This window comes from Neolamprologus multifasciatus, chromosome 10 (genome assembly GCF_963576455.1).
Source record: "Neolamprologus multifasciatus chromosome 10, fNeoMul1.2, whole genome shotgun sequence".
Lineage (NCBI taxonomy): Eukaryota > Metazoa > Chordata > Actinopteri > Cichliformes > Cichlidae > Neolamprologus > Neolamprologus multifasciatus.
The window spans coordinates 2,801,167-2,825,498 of NC_140448.1; the positions used below are offsets into that span (position 1 = coordinate 2,801,167).

The 24,332-nt window shown below is 41.3% G+C and overlaps 1 protein-coding gene and 1 long non-coding RNA gene across 8 annotated transcripts in view; one reads left to right on the forward strand and one right to left on the reverse strand.

Annotated features, from left to right (window-relative positions):
- Window positions 1-24,332, forward strand: part of arhgap32b (Rho GTPase activating protein 32b) — a 144,815-nt gene that overhangs the window by 83,438 nt on the left and 37,045 nt on the right. For 4 of the 7 annotated variants that reach the window (XM_085173953.1, XM_085173954.1, XM_085173955.1 and 1 more), the window contains exons 5-9: window positions 15,043-15,129; window positions 19,218-19,355; window positions 20,520-20,612; window positions 20,913-21,035; window positions 24,109-24,186. In XM_085173953.1, the coding sequence (XP_085030079.1) occupies window positions 15,043-15,129; window positions 19,218-19,355; window positions 20,520-20,612; window positions 20,913-21,035; window positions 24,109-24,186 (519 nt within the window). The other 3 variants (XM_085173957.1, XM_085173958.1, XM_085173959.1) reach the window with 3 other exon arrangements.
- LOC146509341 (uncharacterized) overlaps window positions 1-24,332 on the reverse strand; it is a 236,846-nt gene that overhangs the window by 18,882 nt on the left and 193,632 nt on the right. The gene's annotated exons all lie outside the window — the stretch shown is intronic.

Below are 24,332 nucleotides of genomic sequence, written 5' to 3' on the forward strand. Positions count from 1 at the left end.
TGTTCCCACTGTGCTGGTTTATATTTTATGATTTTCCCACAAAGAAGAAACATTACCGGTCCACTCTGTTCCCTGTACCCTGTCTTCCTATAACATTTGCAGCTCGACTGGGCTGATTTATTTCCCTTTCCGCCTTTACACTTGACAAACCACTCCGTCCTGTCCTGACCTGGGGGGCCTAGAGTGAGGTTAACTCCTAGAAGTGCTGAAAGCACATTCACAAAGCCTCATTACTCATTTCTGCTCTTATAAAAATGAAGTTGGGCTTAAGACAACAAAGCTGCAAGCTTGTCATGGAGATACTTTTTCTTTGGTGCTTTCTGCATTCCAATGTGAAACAGAATCATTTTAATGACATAAACCCAGGAAGAGAAGTGCAGTTTTTTCGTCTATTTTTGGGTCCTTGACCTGTGAAACATCGTCCAGTTAACTTTCTGCATTTGGACAAATATTAGCGATGTTGTGCTTTTGTCTTCACTCAGTCAGTGCAGGAGAGCCAGTGCCAATAAAGGTTGCTGTAACAGATGTTTCATTACCAAAGATGTTGATTACTGCTGTCAAGGTCGTTCGGGTTTCATGCAGATGTTGAGCTCACTGATGCACTTTTTTCCCAGAATGTTGTATTGACAGTCTGAAAATTCCCACCCTGTGTCTGGATTGTTTTTGTTTGATAATCTTACTTAACCCTTTAAAACCGGTCAGAGCAGCACGCTTCGTTTTGCGCAACTACTTTTAAATCCCGGTAGCTCTGTAACCACGTGAGCTAGCGCAATGATTTTTTTTGCATATGAAACCGGAGGAGTTGTACTTACATCTTATGCCATCAGCTTGTCCTCAGTCACAGTTTCCTTCCACATATAGTTTTGCAAAAACTGCATAAAAAGCGCTTGTAGCAACAAAAACATATTTCAGAAACACGCTTTGCCGATCCGATCAGCTGTTCATAACACTTCCTATGTTAGAATAGACGTCAGCGCGAACTTTTGCATGTCCACCATGACCTGCCCAAAACCGGAAGTGACGTCATTTTGCGGAAATGTAGTTTTTTACCATCAGGGCCTCATGAGCCTATACTGGTGTTTTTAAAAGTTATGTTTGACTTTATGACTTTCTCTGTCGTTTCTGGGATGCTTAGGACTCATATTGCACTGCTGGAAATAGTTTATTTTGATGCATATGCTGCTTTTTTGCAAATTTGCATTATAATATTTATTTTCGTTTTTCCTGCAGTATATAAAAATTGGTGTATTTCAAAAATAAAACTATGAAGACACTCAAAATAAATTTCCTGTGGTGGGAAACTATTTTGTGCAACTTTTTTGTATTTACAGTTTTGAGGGATAAGCCTCTTAAATTTCTCTAACTAGAAATATATGTTAAAAAAATAAAAACGATTTTCAATTTTCTTGTAGTTTATTGCACTTTTTTGCAATTTATGTAATTACTATGCACTTAATGCAGACATATTATTATAATTTAGGCTGTAATGGTTGTATTGATGTATAGCAACTTGAAATGCTCCCAAAAATGGCTCCACAGCATGTAAAAATATAATATAAGCTCTGGCGGACTTGGTTCTATGGTAGCTCTTAAAGGGTTAAATTGAGAGTCCACGTTGTAGGTTCACTGCAGCAACATCCATTTTCAAATACTGCACTTGGAATCTTTTCCAGATCTTTTATGGGCTTCATAAAAAAAAATACTGAATGAAATGCATGCATCTTACCAGCTTTTGGGTGAATTTCCAAATTGTATTTAAGCTCCCAAAAGCAGGGAACTGTGTTTAGAAATGACCAATTCCTGAAGAGTTTGCATGTTCATCAAATAACTTGAATATGTTTGCATGTAAGTGTAAACAATGAATTGTTTTCAAGTTCCAAGATGTATAGATTTATAATCTGTGTGCAAATATATGTACGCTAAAGTAAGAAAATAGGATTTTTTCTTCCAAACCATCATCTCATCCCCTAACAGCGACCTCTCTCCCCCTGTTTAAATTCCATTGCTCTCCTCAGTACGGTCAGACCCCCATTTTTATTTTTATTTTTTTAGCTTTAATGATTTTAGATCCAGCTCCTTCACACTGCAGCAAAGGCCCACAGGCAGCCGTGCACTCGAAACCCCTTCAGCTCTACATCCGAGTAAAAATACTACAGTGTGAAAATGATGCCACTGGAGACCCGCCATTTATTTTTAGTCATATTTTATGTTCTGCAAACTTCAGCCTGTAATCATAACACATTAATAAGAAGCTCTGACCTAGTGTACTGACATACACTTTAATAACTAGTAGAGAAATATGATTTAATAAACTCATTCTGTTTGCTTAGTAGCGCAGGCGAATTTATTGGCCTGACGCTTTGGTGTCAGGCTCTTGCAGCCGTTTGGAGCGATCAGCTCTGCAGCAGAGAAAACAAAGTAGAGCAATCTGGGCTGCCGAGCACTGCTGCTCTATTTAGATACATAAAAATAATGTTGGTATTTTATTTTGAAGTGTTATACGTATAATTAAAAATATCATAAATGCTTGATACCGATCACACTGTTATTTTTATTCACACATTAGCGTTTCTGTGGAGCCATCTGTTTGCCACGTTGGTCTGGACTGAAATATCTCAGTATCTGTGTGATGGATTAGACACAATGTGTAATATGCATAAATATTTTCTAGGCAGTGTGGTTTTTCCTCACCATGAGGTTAACCGTTGTAGCTCTTGGTGACGTGTCTCCATTGGAAGTGCGTGTTGCAAACAACTTTTGTCCGTCAGTGAGGTGTGTACAGTAGAAACCCCACACACTCTGTGCCTGACTGCTTGGGTGTCTCTAATAACTAATTTTAGAGTCGGAAACAAAACTTGAGATTTCTCCACTGCTGTATTTTCTCCACAGCCAACACAGGAACGTGGGAAATAGTTGTGTTCAATCCGTGCTTTTAGCTTTTTGTGTCTGCAAGTTGGACTACAGTGATGTTTCCTGGAACAATAATATCTGACTAGGGGTGGGTTTTTATAATCGATTTATCGATTAAAATCGATTCTGGCTTGGATAACGTAAAATCGATTCATTAAAATCCTGAATCGATTTTTTAATATAAATTTATTTTGCCCGAAATGCCAGAATCTCTGGTGAAATCTCACAAAATTTCAACAACCACCAAACAGCTAAGACAGTAAATGAGAGCAGGAACACGGATTCTGCACAAAGACTTAAGTAGTTAAGTAAGTAAACACACACAGCGCGACCCGCGGATCAGAATCAGTTAGATGTCGCCTTTCTCACGGTCGGGGCTGAAAGCCGACAGCTCGCTGATTCTGATCTGTCGGCGGGTCCACGCTTCATGTTCACGCCCTTTATGCGCCGATTCTAAAGCTGTTAGTTTGATCTCTCTCCAAACAATATTGACCGAACCAGCAGCAAAAGAAGATCCAAACTAGGCTTCACATAAACAACGTCATGAATTCACTCTGACTTTTACTGTTTTGCTTCGACCACGATGCACAGCTCTCTCTCTCTCTGTGCTGTTTTCTTCATTATTCTCTTGCTTGTTACGCACAAGTCTACCGTTGGTTACAGCGCTGTTGGCCGATGTTTCTTTTTTTTTCCCCGTTTTATATACTTGCTAAAAGAAAACCTAATTTCTGCTGTTCAATACTGAACAAATTTAAACTTTTTAAAATTATGCAAAATGCAAAACGCTGTGTCTCTAATAAAACCGCTGTAACTTCAGAGGTAATGTTCATGTGTTGATTAATGGTTTTCTTTCGTTTTTGATCTACTGCAGAATATTTTTATAAAATCCCAGAACAGGAAAATCACCTTCATGTTTTTCTGCGTTTTATCTTCAGCTACTTTGACACAAAGGCCTCTGCTGTGATGCTCACACCTTTGATAAAGTCTTGCGTGTGTCAGCTTCCTTTTTATAGATACAAAAATATGTAAATGTACTGATCTGAATTATAATATTTCTGACTGTCAAAATTTCCCAGATTCAAATCGAAGTGAATCGAATCGTGGATCGAATCGATTCGGGACCTTGTGAATCGGAATTGAATCGATTCTAGAAATCAGTGACGATACCCAGCCCTATATCTGACCTCTGCGCATGTGGTTTGGATAAATCAGTCCAACCTGTCACTGGCACAGCACAGCAGAGACAGAATGAACTGGGTCATCATTGGATTATCATTTGATATTCATAAGCAGACTTATAGTAGAAAACGAAGTGAAGCTGTTCTCCAGCAGTCGGTCAGAGCGGGCGTCTCAGCTGAGAGGAATGGCTCACGGCTTATGTGGAAATCTGTTTTTTTACGAAGGCTTAGAAAGTTTTGGCTCAGTGGTGACTGCTGTCACATTGCACCATTCCTTTGGTAAAAGGTAGTGCAGCAGGTGGTGTTAGAGATATTTGTGATCGTCACACCGTCTTGAGAAATCTGCGTAGAAGGACACACACACACACACACACACTTCCCACTGCTGCTCTCCTCCGGCGTTGTGCACACCTTCTGAAGAACCCTCCTCCTCTCCACTCCAGCGTCACTAAAAACAGTCGAGAGCTCGTCAGTGCCATCACCACCACCTGTCCACTCACCTGCCTGGCACCGCCCTTGAGCTCACTGCACCACCCCTCCCCTGCAGCTGAGCCTGCAGCCACACCTCCGCCACAGTCTGTACCCATAAGTTGAATTGGACTGTGGATATTTGAACTGTTTGTTTGCATGTTTTTCACGCAGAACTGAGAGACTTGCACGCCCCATGCGGCTCTGCACCCTCGTGGCTATTACCTTTTTGGTAAGCCAGGCTGTTTGCAGTCTCTTTAATCCATCTTATATATGGATGGCACACGTGAAGTTGTCACAGCTGATTCAACTTCCGCTTCAGTTTTTTTAAGGTAGCTGGCTGGGAGCAGAGCGTACTTTTGGTGACTCTATTTCTACTTTGCAAGTGGTGCAAGCTGGGAGCTTATTTAGGTTATTAGGTTATATAAATAGCTTCCCATTATTTACTGCATTTGCAGATCATCACTTATTGAAAAGTGTGTTTTGAAGTTTAATAATGGGAAGTCATGGTAATTGTGTTCTTGGAAGAGCGGCCTCCTCAGATCACTTTCAGTCAGACGCCACTTTGCTTGAGGACAGCACAGAGAGGACTGCAGATGTGGAAGGAGGGAAAAGCTCCCTGGCAAGTGCACACACACCCTCTCCCCTCCTGCCCTTTCCTTCTCCTCTGCTCCTCTCTCTCTCTCCATCCCTGCTCTTTGTCCTGGGAACATACCAACCAGAGAGGGTTAAGAGGAGGAGAGAAGGGGGAGGGGTGATCCAGCATGTCAGACAGGGAAGAGGAGGAAAAAAGAGAATAGCATGTGGTGCAGGACACGGAGAGCAGACGGTGAGGTTGCCAGAACAGGACTAAAGAACACATCTTTCTTTTTGTTTTGTTTTTTGCTGTTGTTTTTTGGACATTTAAACCAGGTTGTTTCCATTTGTTTTGCTGCTGCTAGTCAGATTTTCAAAGTTGCGTTGGGTGCCAGCCTCCAGAGAAAGAAGGTTTAAAATTGGGCATCCCAATGGTGGAGTGGAAGAGAAGGCAAAATGGAGGAGATGAAAGCTGTCCCGTTGAGTAATCCACCAAACCGGCTTTCATCCTCTAACACCAGCTGCTGATGATATTGTTGCCCCCTCCTCTCGCTTTCTCTCCCCGGATCCCACACTGGGAGTGCTTACACTGTATGTGAAAGAAAGTGGGGAGCTGACATTTACGTCCCGCCAAGGGGAATTGTGCTCCGTGGCGGAGAAACCCAAGCTTGGATGTACATTCTTAGACTTGAGGAACAGAGACTGGACAGGTGTTGGAGCGTTAAGGAGCTGCATGAAGGGAAGGAACGTAAACTAGAGCTGACCTACTGTAAGTACGAGGGCTTTTTCTGCCCTTTCAGTTCTGCTGCTGCGGTTGCAGAGCTGTGCTTCCCCGTTGTCCTTGTGTGCCTGCAGGACTCGTGAAAAAAAAGCTTGTGGCCGAGATATCGGTGTGGCACTGCATGCAGAAACCTTTGTTAGAGCGACAGCTGAGTTTAACACAGATCTCCAAGTAAATATCTTTGGAAAATTATCAACGTGAAAGGGCTTTTCTCTTTCTTTTAGGAATTCCACAGGCCAGCTTTTACAACAGTGTAAACAAGAACAGCTGAGGGACAGACCATCCAGTGATATATATTTTTCCCCAGTATGACCATATATAGCACAGCATGACCACAGTGAGGAAACCAGTGTGGCTTTTTGTTGTTGTTTTGACTTTTTTGTGTGTTTTTCTTTTGATTTTCATGACATTGATCCAAATCCTTCATGTCAGCCTTGTTGTTATCTGTGGCTAGGTTTTGAACTTAAACCAGTATAGCCACAATTCTTCAGTGTTTCTCATTTCCTGTGAAAGGCAGTCTGTTCCTATGCTATTATTCTGGAGCTGTGGTTTTTGAAACCATAGTTTGACAAGTGCTGGCAAGATTGCAGCTGGCTTTGTGGTTACAGGGACAATGTGTGCTAGTGCAGCACAGGTTGGATTGAAAGCGAATTGCAATGTGGCGAGCTGCAGGAAATGCAGAAAACAGGCCTAGGATGGTAGGTAACGTGTGCAGCATGCTTCCCAGTTCGGGTGCATGGGAGCATTTGCAGGTTCTCTTCAAAAGTTCTTAATAAAAGCAGACGTGCTCGCTGAAATGCCACAACTGCTGCTTTTGTTTTGAAAACCTCCATCACAGCTGAAAATGTCTCTGGGGTGCTCACTTCAGTTCTGTTGTTTTTCAGCTGGGAGCCAACCTGCAGTTCACTTTCTCCCAGCCTCGTTTATTCAGTAGATGCTATCTGTAATTTCTACATGCTGTCAGCAGAGATGATCATCGGGGACTTGGGAATCACAGCCAGGGTCTCTCTAACAGTTATCGTCATAGTTTGAGAAAGTGTCTTTCTGGGAAATAAAACAAAAGTCTGTATTTTGTTCATACACAGTGTGACTCATATTAGGTGTAATGTTCTAGAAACTAGTGTTTTTGCCATTATTAGTGTACAAAACTGTAGAGAGACACAGACGTGTAGTCTCAGCGCTCACCGTGCCACAGATATTTTACTGGTGTTCCCCTGTGGTAACCAGGAAATCAGCATCTAGCGGAATTACTGCTACCTTCTGATGATATATTACATCATATCATGCACTAGTAAAAAAAAATATATTTAAAAAACATTAACAAACCATAGAAATAATAAGACTATTTGAGTATTTAAAAGATTTTGGAGCCATTGTCCTGCTATAGGGAGGCTGCTGCCTTTGTGCTTGGTCTGCAGCTGTGTTCAGGTGTTTGGGAGATATCAAAGTGATATTCACATGAATCACAGGACCTGAGGTTTCCCAGCAGAACAGATCATCAATATATTCAATTCACCAGTCAGATTTTATTGTTGTGGTTAATGTGTCAGCTGCCTGGAAGTTGAGAAATCCTTCGCTTTGTGTTTACTTTGTGTTATTTTCTGAGCATGTTAGTATTCTGGCTTCAAACCCAACAGATCTGACTCTAAGCTTGGAGTTTATTACTCTTTTTGCCGGCCTTGATTTGCTATACAATAGATTTTAGCTACATAAGCCTCTGTGACTTATTGTAACCCTGCTATTGCTGTGCTGGCATTACTTTGCAGTAGGGCTGGGCCATATCATACCGTTCACGGTAATACCGGTGTAATTTTGGGCAACGATAGGAAAATGAGATAGAATATGGGTAAAACGCGCATGCGCAGTGCCTTTGTTTACATACGCACATGGCGGCGACGCAGAATGAGAAGAGCGAAAGTGGATTGTTAAATGAATCAGATGAAGCTGGACTGGTTTGTAAAAATGCTGCAACTTCAGTGGTGTGGAACTGGTTTATCTTTCATCCGTCAGATACACAACAAAGCACTACTTTTGGTAGCGCATGCTAGCGGGCCGTCATTATTACCATGTTGTTTGGAAAATACGGCACACTTAAAATCAATCCTTTGATTTTTCTGAAAATCGTCAGAGCCCCTTATAATCCCGTGTGCCTTATCTATGAATTCTGGTTGTGTTTACTGACCTCGAAATGATTTTATGTACACGGAGCTCGAAAATCTGTCAAATGTTTCGGTACGACTTTGCTAAGCTACGAAGCCGCACCGCTTGATGGATTGTCGGAGCGTTACAGCTATCGTAGGCAAGAGCCTCGTGGAGTGATACGTACTGTGCTTCAACATAATATTACCGTATTGTGTGTGTTTAACCTCTTTTTAAGTTTTGTGGATATTATACATGGTTATGCTGAGGATATGTCGGCCAATTTCCACTGGAAACGCCTTTTGGTTAAACTGTCAGCAAGGATTTTGCATTTGCACTGTTACATTTTTATATAACTTTAATGCACAGGAAACAGCTGCTTGTTTAAGTGAAAATACATTGATGGTTTTTTTTGCACTAATAAAGTTGTGGAGTTGTAAAGTATTTTGTCTAGTGTCAATTATATCGTCAGTTATACCGTTATCACAAATTTTCAAATGTATATCATGATAAATATTTTTGGTCATATCGCCCTGCTCTACTATGCAGTATTGTCTGTTTCTCAGGTAATATTAGCTGCTGTATGTATGTCCCTGCCACAATCAAGGTGATCCTGAGATTGCCACTGAGAGGCATGATGTTCTCTTTGTTCACAGTATCATCTTCTTTTCATAACATTTTTTTTAACCTTTAAGTGTTTTGTGACCAGAAAGTTCCTCATCATCCCAAACCGAGTCGTAACCGTTCACACGCACATAAATGTATTGCAGAAACAGCACAGAGCCTTTCGTGTGCTGGACGGAGTCCCACAGTTTGCATGACAACGCACTCGGATATTGCTAAATCAAAAAAGTTCCACAGTGACTGCACCCTGAAGCATTTCCAAAAGAACTTTGGGTGCAAAATATTGACGCTCAGCAACATCATGTGGAACAACTTATAATCACACACACACACCACTTGCTTAAGAGCAGAGCAGAGTAGCACTTTAATGTCCCTGAGAGGCAATTTGGCTTATACACAGCAATCAGTAATAACAAATACATACAAGCACAGCAATAAATTGAAATAAACAGTAAACTCAAAATACGCAATAACTGAAAGAAGCCAGAAACCAGACAGAATGGCTTTTGTTTAAAAAGCCAGTACCTGATGGATTGAATGACCTCATGTCTTTCCTTTTTATTGCTGAGAAACAACTTTACCAAACAAACCCTGACAGTAACAGTCACATAAAAGTCACTAAGACAAAAGACTGCATGGAGCAGTGTTATGGGGTTGGATAAGATAAAGAATGACCTCATATGTATAACTGCCACTTCTAAGTAGGGATGGGTATCGTTTAGGTTTTATCCGATACCGGTGCCGAACCGGTACTTTTGAAACAGTGCCGGTGCTTAAACGGTGCTCAAACCGGTGCTTAAAGAATGGAGAACACAAAATTGGTCCAAAAACCTCTCATGTTCAGCTGTTTTTTTGTAAAAATATAACAATGTTAGTCTTTTCTGCAGCTATGGGGCATATATGATATCACTCTTGGCTGGAAGCAGTGCTTAAACAATGGAAAAAACACAAACTTTGTCCAAAAACCTCTCATGTTTAGCTGTTTTTCACTTTTTCTTTGGTCATTTTAGCCTTTTTGTCCAGGGTGAAGGGAGCATCTGCCATCAAACAAGAAGACAGCCGCATGTAACTACGACGGTGTTTGCTAGTTCACCTTACATGCATTAATGTAATAACGTGGTTAGCCTACTCAACGTAAATTACACACGAACAACATTAAGCTACTCATGCAGAGAAGAACGGCTGCTGCTGCATCATCATCCTCATCATTTCTGCTACACTGGCAGGGCTAGGGGCCAGGACTCTCCTCTTCAGGTTTTTGGGGGATGTTGCTCCGGGTCCGATAACAGGCACCGCAGTAGATGTGCTCGGTGTGAGGTCTCGCAGCAAGCTAACAAATACGGCGCATTTTTTGGCTTTTAAAAAAAACGCCATGCGTCGCCAGGTGTTTCATCGGATTTGAGGTGTTACCTCCTTTGACAGTATCACAGTATCAGCTTAAAGCACTTGTTGCAGGCTGCTGAGTTTGCATCTTTTGCTGTGAAGTACAGCCAGACTTTGACCGCTTTGCCTTGGGCGTTTTTAATTTGTAGCTCTGCTCTAAAAGAACGTACGTACCTGGACCCGCCTACTATCCTCGGAAACGTAAAATGATTGGCTAGAATCTAAAGTGTATCACAGCTCAGGAAAATAAAGCACCGAAATAAGGCACCGAAATGTGCGCTGCTTTTCGGTCTGGTTACTTCCATTTATGTACCGGTACCCATCCCTACTTCTAAGGAAGTAGAACCTCCATCCTGATGGAAGTAAACTGAACTTATCCAAAAGGCGGCTTTTAAATTTGCAGCAGTGCTTTCACACTTCCTGCATTTTCATTTTTTGTCAGATTGAGATCAACAGATCATGAAAAAAGCAATTCTTCAAAATAAAGAACACTTTGATAATGACGTTGATGAATCATTTATAAACACTAAAAACGGTGTCAGGTTAGACGATACAGTCATACTGGTGACACTAGTGTCCTAGTTCTAAGTTGATAACAGCCTGTTTAATTGATTGGTCCATGTGTGCAGTCCAGACCAAAATACTTTTTAAAAGCCAGTAGATCAATACCACGTCTCGCCCTGGTCCAGTCACCACTGAGCAGCTGGACTTTAGATGGGTTTTATGTTGTTTTTGTTGTTGTTTTTTGTGTGTTGTTTGTGTGTTTTTAAGCAGTGTGAGCAGCCGGTGACACGTCATTCATTTTTACACCATCAGCCCATTTCGTGATAACTTTGCCAATTTATTACTTAGCAAACAAAAAGTATTTCCTGATAATCAAATTCCTGGAAAACCAAAACTTGCATCAGCGTCAGATGATTTCTGTGAGGCCAGGTGATTAGCCAGATTCTGCATTGTCTGACTCAAAACATAAAGGATCATATCTATGCTTTATCATCTGAGGAGGCTTTCCTTAACTAAAGCAGAAAAAACACAAAGGAAAGGGAGAACATGACCAGTTTTTGGATAAATTGTCATCCTCTTCCTCCTCCTCACCTCAAGCCTGATCCCCTGAACTGAAGTCAGGTTCAAACATACGAAAATGTGCGTAAACGAGCTCATTGATTCCTGTTGTTGTCAGCCAGAGCTGTTGGTCCTACAGCAGCTACTGTAACTAGGATTAACTACTGACATCTATTGGTAACATTTTACTGTAACAGTTGCATGCAGCCTTCTTTGTCTTTGGATACCCGCAATCTCTCTTTTTGCGGCACACAGGCATGTGCCCATCACCACCTCCTCTAGATTTTTGTTGTTGTTGTTGTTGTTTTTCACTTGAGTTGTATTTTCACATGATATTGAATCATGCTAATCAATGCTAACAATCCAAGATCAAAAGTATTGACAGAAATACTCTTCTTTTGTTTAGTTCTGACTCCCTGATGTTAACAGGTTAATTGAAGGTAGCATTTTACTTTACTATCATGAAAAACATTAAATGCTGATGTCAACATGAACACTTTTAGTAGATTTTTTTTAAAACAGTTGAAAATTTCTCCACGTCCCATCCACGTTTGGGACGTCTTTCTCCTGTAGACTTGTTCCAAAAGTGCATCGCTGTGTTTTTGGGCATTAACTTCCAAGTACAGTTCAATTTGTTTTTGTTTTATTCGCTTTTATCCTTTTCAATGCTTTACTTGTAAACAATTCCCTTGCTTTTATTTTGAAAGTTAAGTGGCGCTAACCAGCTAACTTTGGCCCTTTCCTGTCTTCTGTTTCCCTCTTTCGAGGCTGACCAGTCAATATTCAACAACTGTATTAAATCAAACTTGCTTTAATGGGATCCAGAACACTTCCATGTGTTTTCGTCCCCCTCACTGGCACAATGACATTGTTCCGACAGGCTCTGTTTAGTGGACCCACACACCACATAAATACCCTCGATCTCAGTTTTTATGCTGCTGTTGTGAAAGCAGAACTTTTGTTTGTGTTAACACAAAATGCAGATCTAACATATTGATGCAGCAAATGGGATAGAAGATAAAAATGTTTCATGAGTGGGTCACTTACTCTTTCACAGTTTGACTCTTTATTTGTATTTTACAAAATGTAATCACTTTTTTATTCAAAATAAGAGTGTCTGCAAACTTTTTTAGTTTTCTCAGTAGTACAACTAATTATTATCAATTAATCAGCAACCAAACCTCCCTTCATTCACCTTTGCAAGTACAGAACATAATGAATATCAGATATTCATTCTTTATCTTCTGTATTTATTTTTATTCTGACGTGGAGACAAATGATTCATAGATGGATGGATGGGCTGCCCTCAAAATGCTGTTTTAAGTTCTGAACTTCCTGAATCTCTACAGTGGAGCCAGTGATTGCAAACATTAGCACAACTATCTGACACAATAGCTTCTCCTATGGGAAAAAGAGCAGGTTCAAAAGCACCAGCTCTTATATAATGCAAGATTAAAACACCTGTTCAACTTTTCTTTGTATCACTGGTATAAAAGAGGGATTGGGAAACCACATGAGGCTGTTTCATTAAATGGCTAGTATCAAAGAAGAGACAATAACAGTATGTTGAACACGAAGACGTGCGGTTTTGAACAATTAAATCTGTTCAACCAGTCTTCCCTGCCTCAGTATAGACTGGTGGGATGGCAACCTGTCACCATGGCTACGCAAATTATGTCATAGTGGCAATGTGCACTGGAAGACCCCAATTATGAGGTGTCTCTGCATATAAGACCTAGTGCCAGATGATATGACAACATGTGCTATAAATTTGGTGAATACCGTTTCTAGTGTTTCTGTTCTTACACACTTTTCATGTGATTTTTGCAACCTTGCAAATTTACCTCCTATAAGATATTTGGCTACCTGATAGTACCATATCACCCCAATAGAGTACTTTGCTCTTAGCGAGCACTTACTATATTCCATCAGCATGTTGGCCGTTGCCTCTGTTAACTTGGAGCTCATAACTTTAATTATCATTATATCCTTTTATTTCCAGGATCATAATTTACATCAATTGTTTGAATTTGTCTGATGGATGTTGTACCTCGAGCTTGAGATCCTGAGAAGTACTGGAGCTTAGCTTTAGGACTGCTGACGCAATCCAGGAGTGAGCTACATTCCCATAAAGAAACCTCTGGTTCTCTTTGCAACCACACTCAGTATCTCACTATGGGAAGCACCTTGTGGCATAACCAATAACAGAAGCTCCACTACCACCACATCTTTCTAAAACAGACCAATCACTTCAAGGACATGGCATCCCCCCCCCCTTTTATAATAACCCCTGGTTCCACACCAGGTACTCACTTTCTTTCCTGTGAAGATCATTAGAGTGGTCCTGAACCATAGAGCATGACATGCATTGCCAGAGGTTACAGTTTGCAATGAAACCATCCAGTTTCAATAGCACGGCATGTTCATTGGGTGCAGGGGGAGCTGAAAGGGCTTTGGACAGCAAAGTTTCTTCTCTTGTAGGCTGAAGGGCAGGAAGCAATGCACTGGAAAAGATAATGAATCGATACCTAAATGGATTTATGTTCCCTCAATTCTCACTTCAGCAAATACAAATTCATAATTTTGAATGCCTTTTAGGCCATAGTCTAAGAATAGCAGAGCCTCTTTTTCAGACTGGCGCTCACCCTTGGGGTTTTCTCCAAGTATGTTTAGGTAACTCTGAACCCTTGGCAGGCGGCAAGTCTCAGTGTGTTTGTATATTTGAAAGATTTTCTAGTATGTGTGAAGAGGCACTGGAGAAAAACACCCAGGCACTATTATGCAGCCTGTCTGGCTTGATTTTCATCATCAATTGTATCAAGAGTGTGCCGTCTCCCACTCTGAATATTAAATATCTGGACCTTGAAATGACCCGTTTCTTTTCAGGGTTTTCTATCGAGAGGTTGCATGAAGAAAATTTTCCTGCACATTGCTCTGTTTCCCAAGGGAACCATGGTCTTGCTGCTCCTGAAAAATGGTCATGTCTCGGTCAGGAGAGAATGCAACAGTGGTGGTGTATATAAACTGTCAGGGATGCACTTGTTTCGTGACATTACACAAGCTTTCTCTCTGCCTGATTATGTGGAGCAGCAAGCACCTCCTGCCGACTCACGTTCCTGGTGTGTTGAACACCAGAGCGGATTTGCTCTCCAGAGGGAAACCACTGTACGGGGAGTGGATGCTCAACCACAAAAAAGTCCATCAGCTGTGGGTCACGTTCAGACAGATGTCCATAGATCTGTGCGTTTTCATGCAATGCAAACAATGACCTTTGTTCTTTAAGAAAAGAGGGAGTGTTCTTGAAGTGACTGGTGTGTATATTAAACAGGCATAGTGGTAGTAGAGCTTCCATGACTGGTCATGCAAGTGGAGCTGGGTCTTCAGAGAACTGGGGTTACCCTGGTAACCAAGCATTAATGAATCCCTGTTTTTTTGATAAGAGAGTGAAGCATTTTAACAAAACTTCCCTACTTGCTTGGGCACTGAAAAACGTGCTTAGAATAAGTATGGAGGGGTTGGTCGGCCATCCTAATATATGGGCCAGAGCCTTAAGTGTAGCTCAGCAGGTCACTGGTGCTTCTGTAGTTCATCATGCCAAAGCAGTTCTCTATAGAGAAAGATGTAACGTTAGAAAAAGAACTTTGTCTCAAAAAGAAATGAACTGACTTCCATTAACTGAGGACCGAGGTCTACTATTACAAGTTTGTGTGTGGATGGCACTTTGATATGGCCCAAGCCCACAAAACTACTCCTGAAGCCATTCATGAGCCTGCGTTTGTCACATATGTCAGGCAGAGATGCGTGCGATAAAACAAGGCAAGATAAACCAATACTTTTTAATCATATTTAAAGAACCACAATTGCTTGAAGTAACCCATGTTATGCTCATCGAATGCCTCAGACCTTCTCTCTGTTTTTCAGCTGTCCCTTGGCGACGAACAAAGCGAAGTGACGCGGAATGGCTATGAATCTAAGGAGCTGGTGTACTTGGTTCATATTTACTGCCAGGTAAGACTGCAAACTCCTGTGCATTGGTGGTGCATTAGTGTGTGTATGTAAAACAAAAAACTAACTTGGCTGTGGGAAGTCTTTATTGTTCAAGCTTGGGTCCTCTACCAGAGGCCCGGGAGCTTGAGGGTCCTGCATAGCATCTTAGCTGTTCCCAGGACTGCAGTGTTCTGGACAGAGATCTCAGATGTTGTCGATGGGATCTGCTGGAACCACTTGCCCAGTTTGGAGGTCACTGCCCTAAATGCCATCACCAGTTTGTCCATCTCTATCTGGAAGTCCCACATGATCTTAGCTTGGTCATTCTCAACCACCCTAAGGGGCACGTTTTATTTTGACCTTGTGATTTCTAGGCCATACTCGGCACTAGGGCTGCCATGATTAGTCGACTAGTCACGATTACGTCGACTATCAAAATTGTCGACGACTGATTTAATAGTCGACGCGTCGTTTGAAGCTTTGTAAGATCCCAAAAGACGCAGCAATAAGTAGTAGGATTTAAGAGTGTAATAACGGACTGAAACAGAAGATGGCAGCACTGCATGTACAAGGATGGCAGCTGCTGTTAAACCCTGCAGAAGAAGAAGCTGTGTCCCAGAATTCATAGCGCGGCCCAGCGCAGTAGTCAACAATGGCGGCAGCTACTTCGTTTTAATATTACTCTTATTATTCTTTCTGGGTCACAAAATAAACGTTTAACATATTTTCAGGCGAGAATGTAGCTGTGTAAACCTCAAATATCTGCTCAGTTTATCAAGACACCACATATTTTCAAAAGCGCTCCGACGTTTTCGGAGACGTCTGTTACCCACTAGCTCGATAGCTAGCCGGGGGCTAGGCTCACTAGAGCCGTGAGAACACCGGACTCCCGGCAAATCGTTTTCAAACACACCGTCGTCTTTCGCTACTCAGGTTAAACATGATATATAAGTCACTTAGATAACTTAAAAATGTTATTGTTTGGCTTTTTTTAGTATTTTATTTGTTCCTGAGTAAATCGGTTTGGCTGAGATTAAAGTTATAGTTTTTACACAGCTGAATAAACGTCAAGCAGACAGCTGATTATCAGAAGTGTGAGATGCTGGAGAATATACTCCGGTGTCCTGTTATAGTTTAGATAGCAAGGAGTTTATTAAACTTCACCGAAACAATCTGCAAATTTCATTAAAATTTAATAAACTATCATCTTGTCTTTATTTTTAGTTAGCACATACCTTAAACACTTAAAGCTGTAAGCTAATGATAGTTATATAAGAGCAGATGCTGCTGGTGCAATAAGCTGTACGTTTTACATCCAGTGGATGATGATCTGATTAGTCAACTATCAAAATAATCATTTGTGGCAGCCCTACTCAGCACATACTTTACTGACAGGCTTGTTCCTGAGCTGCTGCTGTTTCTGTGCCGTCTTTCAGTCTCAATATCATCCATCATTCTATCTGCCGGTGGCACATGCTGTGAGAAAGTGTAGTGACTACACTGATATAAAACCAATAAATTATACCTGCTTTAAATTTGACTGTTGTTGTCTCTAACTTTGCACAGTGATGAAGCATTCCTTGTCATTTTGGATCAACTTCTAAAGTTCCCATTCAATTATTTTTTTAGATTAACTTCAGTAATGTATGCCAAGTCTTCTCCACTATGTCAAAATGGCAACTTTTCAATCTAATTTTCGAGAATCAGATGATATTTGGCAAGTTGGGTGCTGAGCAACTATTGTTGGTCTGGTCTGTGCTTTGAGGCACTGTGCTGGCACACAATGGGACTAGCTTGATGGAGATATTAGCTTCATATAAACATGAACATATTTATTTATTTATTCTTTGTACTGCAGTCACTCAACTTTTTAAGTGTGTCTTAAAATTTGTATAACGATGCACAAACCACATAGGCTACTGTTTAGCCGAACACATACACCTCAAATGTTGAATAGCACCTGTTGAGATATCAGCAGACTTCTCCCTCTCAACAGGTCATTTCTGAAATGCCTACGCTGTTATCTGAAAGAAATCAAAGTTATGTAGGAAATGAAAAGAGCTGTGGATGAACGCCACAGCTGGGAGAGTGATTTGAAGAATGTGGGAAGGAAGGCTTCACAATTCAAACCCTTCGACTCATTTTCAGAAAGAACTAGAAACAGGTTGTTGCATGTTTTATGGAGTATTTTTAGTTTTTTACTTTGACTGAAAATCTAAATGTCAAAGCTAATTGGCCAAATTTAAGAAAAGCACTGATTTTATTTAAAATGAATTGAAAATTTACACATCTTTACACAACTGGATTCAACCAGATACACGAAGTACAGCAAACAAACAGACATGCAAACCAGATGCTCACAAGCTTTGCCTTGTGACACATTTTTATTCCAGTTTCATGCATTCAAATGTACAGATTATCTTCCATTTGCAGCACCATGGCAATGGCACACAAGTATGTGGCGGGGCACTTGGAAATTGTAACTACTTAAAGTCATTAGAATAACTGCTAAATCTACACTAACCCCAAACAAACAACAAGCACAGCAGTGAGACAGTTTCAGTTCCACAAACCCAGATCGGAGGGTTAACTTGGAGAAGCATCTGTAAGTGGGACAGGGAAGCATCGAGTTCCCCAAGCCAACAGAGCTCTCCCAGTGGCATCTCTCCCAGCCAGCACTTTAAAACAGCACTGGAATCAGTGGGCTGAGTGTTGCACTGCAGTCCCACTCGTGCAAGTCCTTGCCTCAAAGACAGTTTTTCTAGGCCAGATCAAAGCAGAAGACTTCTTTTGAACACTAGTTTCTCTGAGAGGGTTTTGAGGTTTCTTGTTGTTTAAAACAGAAATAGCCAATACACGGAGCAACTGTCATTTAAGTTAGATTTAATTTAGTGGTTTGAAATCAAAATTATTTTACAAGCGAGGGCCGGGCTCACACTGTGCGATTTTTTTTTTTTCTTCTTCTTCAGTCGCGCGATTCAGCTCCTGCTCAAACTGTACGATTGACTCGCAGGGGTTAGAAGTTCGTAGGTCACGATGCAGGGTCTCACACTAAACGACCTGATGCGACCTGAGTGTTCACACTGTGCGTCCATAACATGAAGGTTATAACAGAAATTCTGTCGCTCGCTCTCCCTCTCTGTCTTTCACTCACACAGACACACACCGCCATCAACTTTGCTAAATTGCTAATGAAAAACATGATCAGGCAGCTGTGACTGAGCAGCGATGTCTATAGACCACAACAACCGTGAAAATAGTTGGATATATCCAACTATTTTCACGGTTGTTGTGGTCGTGATAATTTTGTGAGGCCACATCGAAAAGGCTCGGATGAGCTTTCCAAAGTTCTACAAGTGCCTCCATCGCTTGTGTCCAGATCACACGCTGCACTGCCGTGCTGCGCCGTCTTTTTTGCGGACATTTGTGTTTGCGCGTGCGCAGTGTGAGAAACTGCGGTGACACCCTCACGACGGTCGCGAGGATTTCACACAGGTTTGAAATCCTCACGACCAAGCGATTGATGATCGGGAGCTGGTCGTGAGGTGTTAATCGCTTCTCGTTACCCCACGTATACTACACGACGCACGATGAAGGCCAAAATCGGGCCGATCGCCAAAACGGTCGCATGACTCAAAAATCGCACAGTGTAAGCCCAGCATAAGGTGTCGATGATCAGTGAATACTTTTTAATACAAAGTAGACAAATCTGTGGGCGACTTGAGCCCCTTTTTAGATTTTTTTTAAAACATTTTTTTAAATCTTAGATACTCTTCCATTGATTTAGAGGCACAGATAATTTGTTTCCATGTTTTATCAGTCTGTTTATGAGGAACGTTTGTAAAACGGTGTACAGACTTGGCCTTTTAAACTCTAACAAGACAAACAATGAAGTGCTACATATATAAGAACTCTTTATCATTTGTTGCAAATTGCATGTAAAATGTTTCCTACTCTCAAGCTTATGTTGTATCTGACAGCTAAGCTCTGCTTTTTATCATTTGAATTTAACCTTAGCCCAATTTAATAGAAATATGTATCCCTTCAGTCAACTGTTGGTGTTCTCTCTCCTCCTTTTTGGCGGTTACGCTTGCATTGCTGTTCTGAAGGGTCGAAGCTGGATTGTGAAGCGCAGCTATGAGGATTTTCGTGTCCTGGACAAACACCTGCACCTCTGCATCTACGACCGACGCTTCTCACAGCTGCCTGAGCTGCCTCGATTGGACAGTCTGACTGATCAGTCTGAGGTATTGGAGCATCCAGGGACTGTCAGCAAAATCAGTGCCTTATTTTGATCAATACCCTCAAGGCTTATTATTTTTACATTATGTATGCAGAAACTGTAGATTTGTGGAAACCTGTGTGGCTTAAATCCCAAAGTGATTTGTAGTCTTGCTGTTACAGACTATTATCAGTATTCTGAGCCAGACTCAAGCTTAGATCAGAGAATAATAATAATAATGATGGATTGCATTTATATAGCGCTTTACAATTCCACTATTCATTCACTCTCACATTCACACACTGGTGGAGGCAGCTGCAGATGTAGCCACAGCTGCCTGAGCTCGATTGGACAGTCTGACTGATCAGTCTGAGGTATTGGAGCATCCAGGGACTGTGATCAATACCCTCAAGGCTTTATTATTTTTACATTATGTGTGCAGAAACTGCCCAAAGTGATTTGTAGTCTTGCTTTTACAGACTATTATCAGTATTCTGAGCCAGAGCTTAGATCATAGAATAATAATGGATTGCATTTATATAGCGCTTTTTGGTGTCCTCAAAGTGCTTTACAATTCCACTATTCCACTACTCTCACATTCACACACTGGTGGGGGCAGCTACAGATGTAGCAGCCTCCACCAGCAAGCAGCAGGTGAAGTGTCTTGCCCACGGACACAACGACCGAGACTGTCCGAGCCGGGGCTTACAAGACGAACTGCACTCTTTGAGCCACGATCGCCCTTAGAATTCATTGTCATTGTCATTAATATCGATAGTAGGAAGCCGTGGTTTACATGGTTTTTACATGACAGAACTTTGATCTCAAACATTCTGCTGATCAAAGTTTTACTGTTTTATAATGTGTCAATTTGGGGAATTGTGGTACCAGAAACTATAAAGCTAAATATCCCTTGTAACATTAGGTCAGAGCTAAAGTCATTTCAAGTTGTTTGTGTACTATCATGCAAACCTCATCATTAGCTGGAAAATGTGCTGCCTTTGTGAACACATAACAAAAGCAAGCAGACTTTAAACCTTTAAAAAGGATCTTTAACTATAATGACTTGTTTTGGCAGCAGACTTTGAAATTTACTGTGTTTGTAATGAAGTGTTGCACTAGTAAATGGCACTATTGTGAAGTAAATGTAATGACTCTAACTGCTCTCTGTGTTTTTGTCCATGTTTAGTCAGTTTCCCAGATGTTGTTGGCTTACCTCTCCCGGCTCTCAGCAATTGCTGACAACAAGATCAATTGTGGGCCTGCCCTCACGTGGATGGAGGTAAATACACTTCCTGTAAAGGAATAATTTAACTAAAGGACTGCTGAAGTTACACATAACCATCTAGTATTTATTGATATGGATAAAGTAAATATTATCAGGGACTTCAAACATTCATAGGTATTAATTTATTCCTATCAATTGTAACTTAAGCCCTGCAGGTGTCTCTGTACCCTTACACATTTTCAGTCTGGAAGCGTCAATAGAAACATATTTAGTGCACTCTTATATTAGCATTTGTTAGCTGATGGCTGCTTCTGTTAACCTGACATGTACGTTTTGGGTTTGTGTTTTCATCAGGTGGACAATAAGGGGAATCATCTGCTGGTTCACGAAGAATCGTCCATCAATGTTCCAGCGATTGCTGCTGCTCATGTCATAAAGCGCTACACAGCCCAGGCCTCAGACGAGCTGTCCTTTGAGGTGACGGTCACGCATTTTTCCTTTTTAATAGAAACAAATCTGTAGCTTCAACCATGTCACATACATGAGCGTTTCTAGAGAATAGAGATGGGGGGAACATGGTGTACTTTCTGTTTTAGTCCACTGCACCCAGCTCTCACTTGTGACTCCTTGTAGCCGTTGCCATATAAAAGTCTGGGCAATGGCTTCCACAGAACCTGATGGTTGTGAATCATTCTGTTAACCCTTTAAGACCTACCATAGAACCAAGTCCGCCAGAGCTTATATTATATTTTTACATGCTGTGGAGCCATTTTTGGGAGCATTTCAAGTTGATATACATCAATACAACCATTACAGCCTAAATTTTAATAATATGTCTGCATTAAGTGCATAGTAATTACATAAATTGCAAAAAAGTGCAATAAACTACAAAAAAATTGAAAATTGTTTTTTTAACATATCTTTCTAGTTAGAGAAATTTAAGAGGCTTATCCCTCAAAACTGTAAATACAAAAAAGTTGCACAAAATAGTTTCCCACCACAGGAAATTTATTTTGAGTGCCTTCATAGTTTTATTTTTGAAATACACCATTTTTTATATACTGCAGGAAAAACTAAAATAAATATTATAATGCAAATTTGCAAAAAAGCAGCATATGCATCAAAATAAACTATTTCCAGCAGTGCAATATGAGTCCTAAGCATCCCAGAAACCACACAGAAAGTCATAAAGTCAAACATAACTTTTAAAAACACCAGTATAGGCTCATGAGGCCCTGATGGTAAAAAACTACATTTCCGCAAAAATGACGTCTCTTCCGGTTTTGGGCAGGTAATGGCGGACATGCAAAAGTTCGCGCTGATGTCTATTCCAACATAGGAAGTGTTACAAACAGCTGATCAGATCGGCAAAGCGTGTTTCTGGAATATTATGTTTTTGTTGCTGCAAGCGCTTTTTATGCAGTTTTTGCAAAGCTGTATGTGGAAGGAAACTGTGACCGAGGACAAGCTGATGGCATAAGATATAAGTACAACTCCTCCGGTTTCATATGCAAAAAAAAATTATTGCGCTAGCTCACGTGGTTGCAGTGCTACCGGGATTTAAAAATAGTTACACAAAACGGAGCGTGCCCGCGCCGACCGGCTTTAAAGGGTTAATATCAGCTCCTTCACTAGCACACACAGAAGAGTGAGCTCCAGTGAGCTACCTGGATGTAACTGTCATGGTTCAATGGGCAGGAAGCTTGAGCCATCAAAGTGCTGTGGAGAACAGTTAGGTTACTGATGGGGCGAGGCATCACACACAAGCCTCAGCTTCGTTAGCTTGCTGCCAGGAGAAAGTCCCTGATACAGAGATGATCCAAAGGTTGGCGATGAAACATGTTTAGGCAGGTTAATATGGTTAATACTTGTTTTCCCTATAGCACTGCAACAAGGCAGGCTCTCCTACAGAGGTGCTAAAAAGATGCTATTGCATCAACCCTGGCTCCTGGAAGGAGTTCACACAGGGCTGCTCTGCCTGGTGCACCCTAATTCACTCTGGAAAGGGACCATGATGAAGTGAGGTGTACAGAAGAGAAGAAGCAAAGATGAGTGAGCCACACAGTCTTGCAGTGGCTTATTCAAAGCTACGATTAGTCTGACCAGCCAGCTTTATTTTGCGGTGACGGGAGCCTTCAAAGGGCATAATATACATTTATGTAGATACATTTATGTAGAGAGTTGTCGTGATGTCTAATTGACAGTGATGTGGACATTGTACCAGTCCAGACAGATAAGTGTGAAAGCAAAGACTTACCGTGGATCTACGTCCCTACCCTCACCTGTGGTCACGAGTTTTGGGGAGTGACTGAAAAAACAAGATCGTGGATATAAGCAGCTTTCTCTGAAGGGTAGCCGCCCTCTCCCTTAGAGGTAATGTAACGAGTGCAGTCATTTCAGTAGAGCTGTTGTTCCTGTGCATTGAAAGGAGCAGTTAAGCTGGTTCTTGCATCTGACTAAGATGCCTCCTGGGTGCTTTCTGTGTGAGGTGCCTACCAGGAGGAGGCCACAGATAGACCTAGGAGACATTAGAGAGATTCTATTGCTTGGTGGGAGGTGACGGCTGGGGAGAGGGAGGTCTGGGTTTCTCTGCTTAGGCTGCTGGCCCTGCAACACCCCAGTTAAGCGGAAGATGTATGGATGTTGTCTTTAAAGGGTAGATATACATATATGTAGAGAGTTGTCTCTGTTTCATTAGCTTCAGTAACTCAGTGTAGTCTATTGTTGCTTTGCTTTCATTTATCTCTGACTAACTGGTGTAACTTTGTATGATGTAAGATAAGTCACTGTGGCGGGGTGTGTTCTGCGATGCCGTGCAGGAAAGGCGGACGCACCTGCACGGCATCTGCAATCATGCCCCGCCGACTTAAATATTGCACCGGGTCCTGTGTTTGGTGTTGATGCGTACAGCTGGCAGCAGGAGAGCTGCAGCTGTTGAGTGTACTGTTACAGCAACCGTGTGTGCTGCAAAGCATGTTTGGGTCTGCCATGGTCATGTGACTGCTCCCTCTCCAAAAGCTGTACTGGAGTTTCAAACTTTTTTTTAAAGCTGTATTAAAGTCTGGAAATAAAGATTTCTACATGCTGATTCCCTGAACAGTAAAAAGTGACTGTCCAGTGACTTACACCTTAAAATTCTTAGTAGACCCATGCTGTGTTACTGAGGCAAAACACTGATAGAGCTAACAGCTTATGAATGCTTGCTTTGTCGATGACTAGTATTAGCGCCCACTCTCACTTACTGTGTCAAAATATGAGAGTGAATTCTTTACACCTATTTTTTAAACTGGCTTTGTAGCAGTTAATGTTACACAGATGGTGATTCAAGAGGAAAACAAACTGAAACGGCAATAAAGATGCCTTCGGGCCAGATATTACCCGTAAATAAATATGAAAACTGAGTAGGTGTTTGTTTTTTTTTGTCTTTCAAGACAAGCTTTTCAGCTCTAAACAATCCTTACTAAATATGCACTTGTCAGAGGAAGTCAGCTTAGATGTATTGTCGTTTCAGTTATAACAATCATTGATGTCAGCTTGTTACTCTCTGCAGGTTGGCGACATCGTGTCTGTGATTGACATGCCCCCTAAAGAGGACACCACATGGTGGAGGGGCAAGCATGGTTTTCAGGTACGCTGCTCACAAAGCACCTTGAAACAGAAACTCTCACACAGCACGCACGTTCTTTCCCTCTGGCTGTAAACTTTTGATATGACTTGTATTTGAGGTTTTCAAGGACAAGGAGCTTCTTTGTAAAGTAAACTTCAAATATTTAA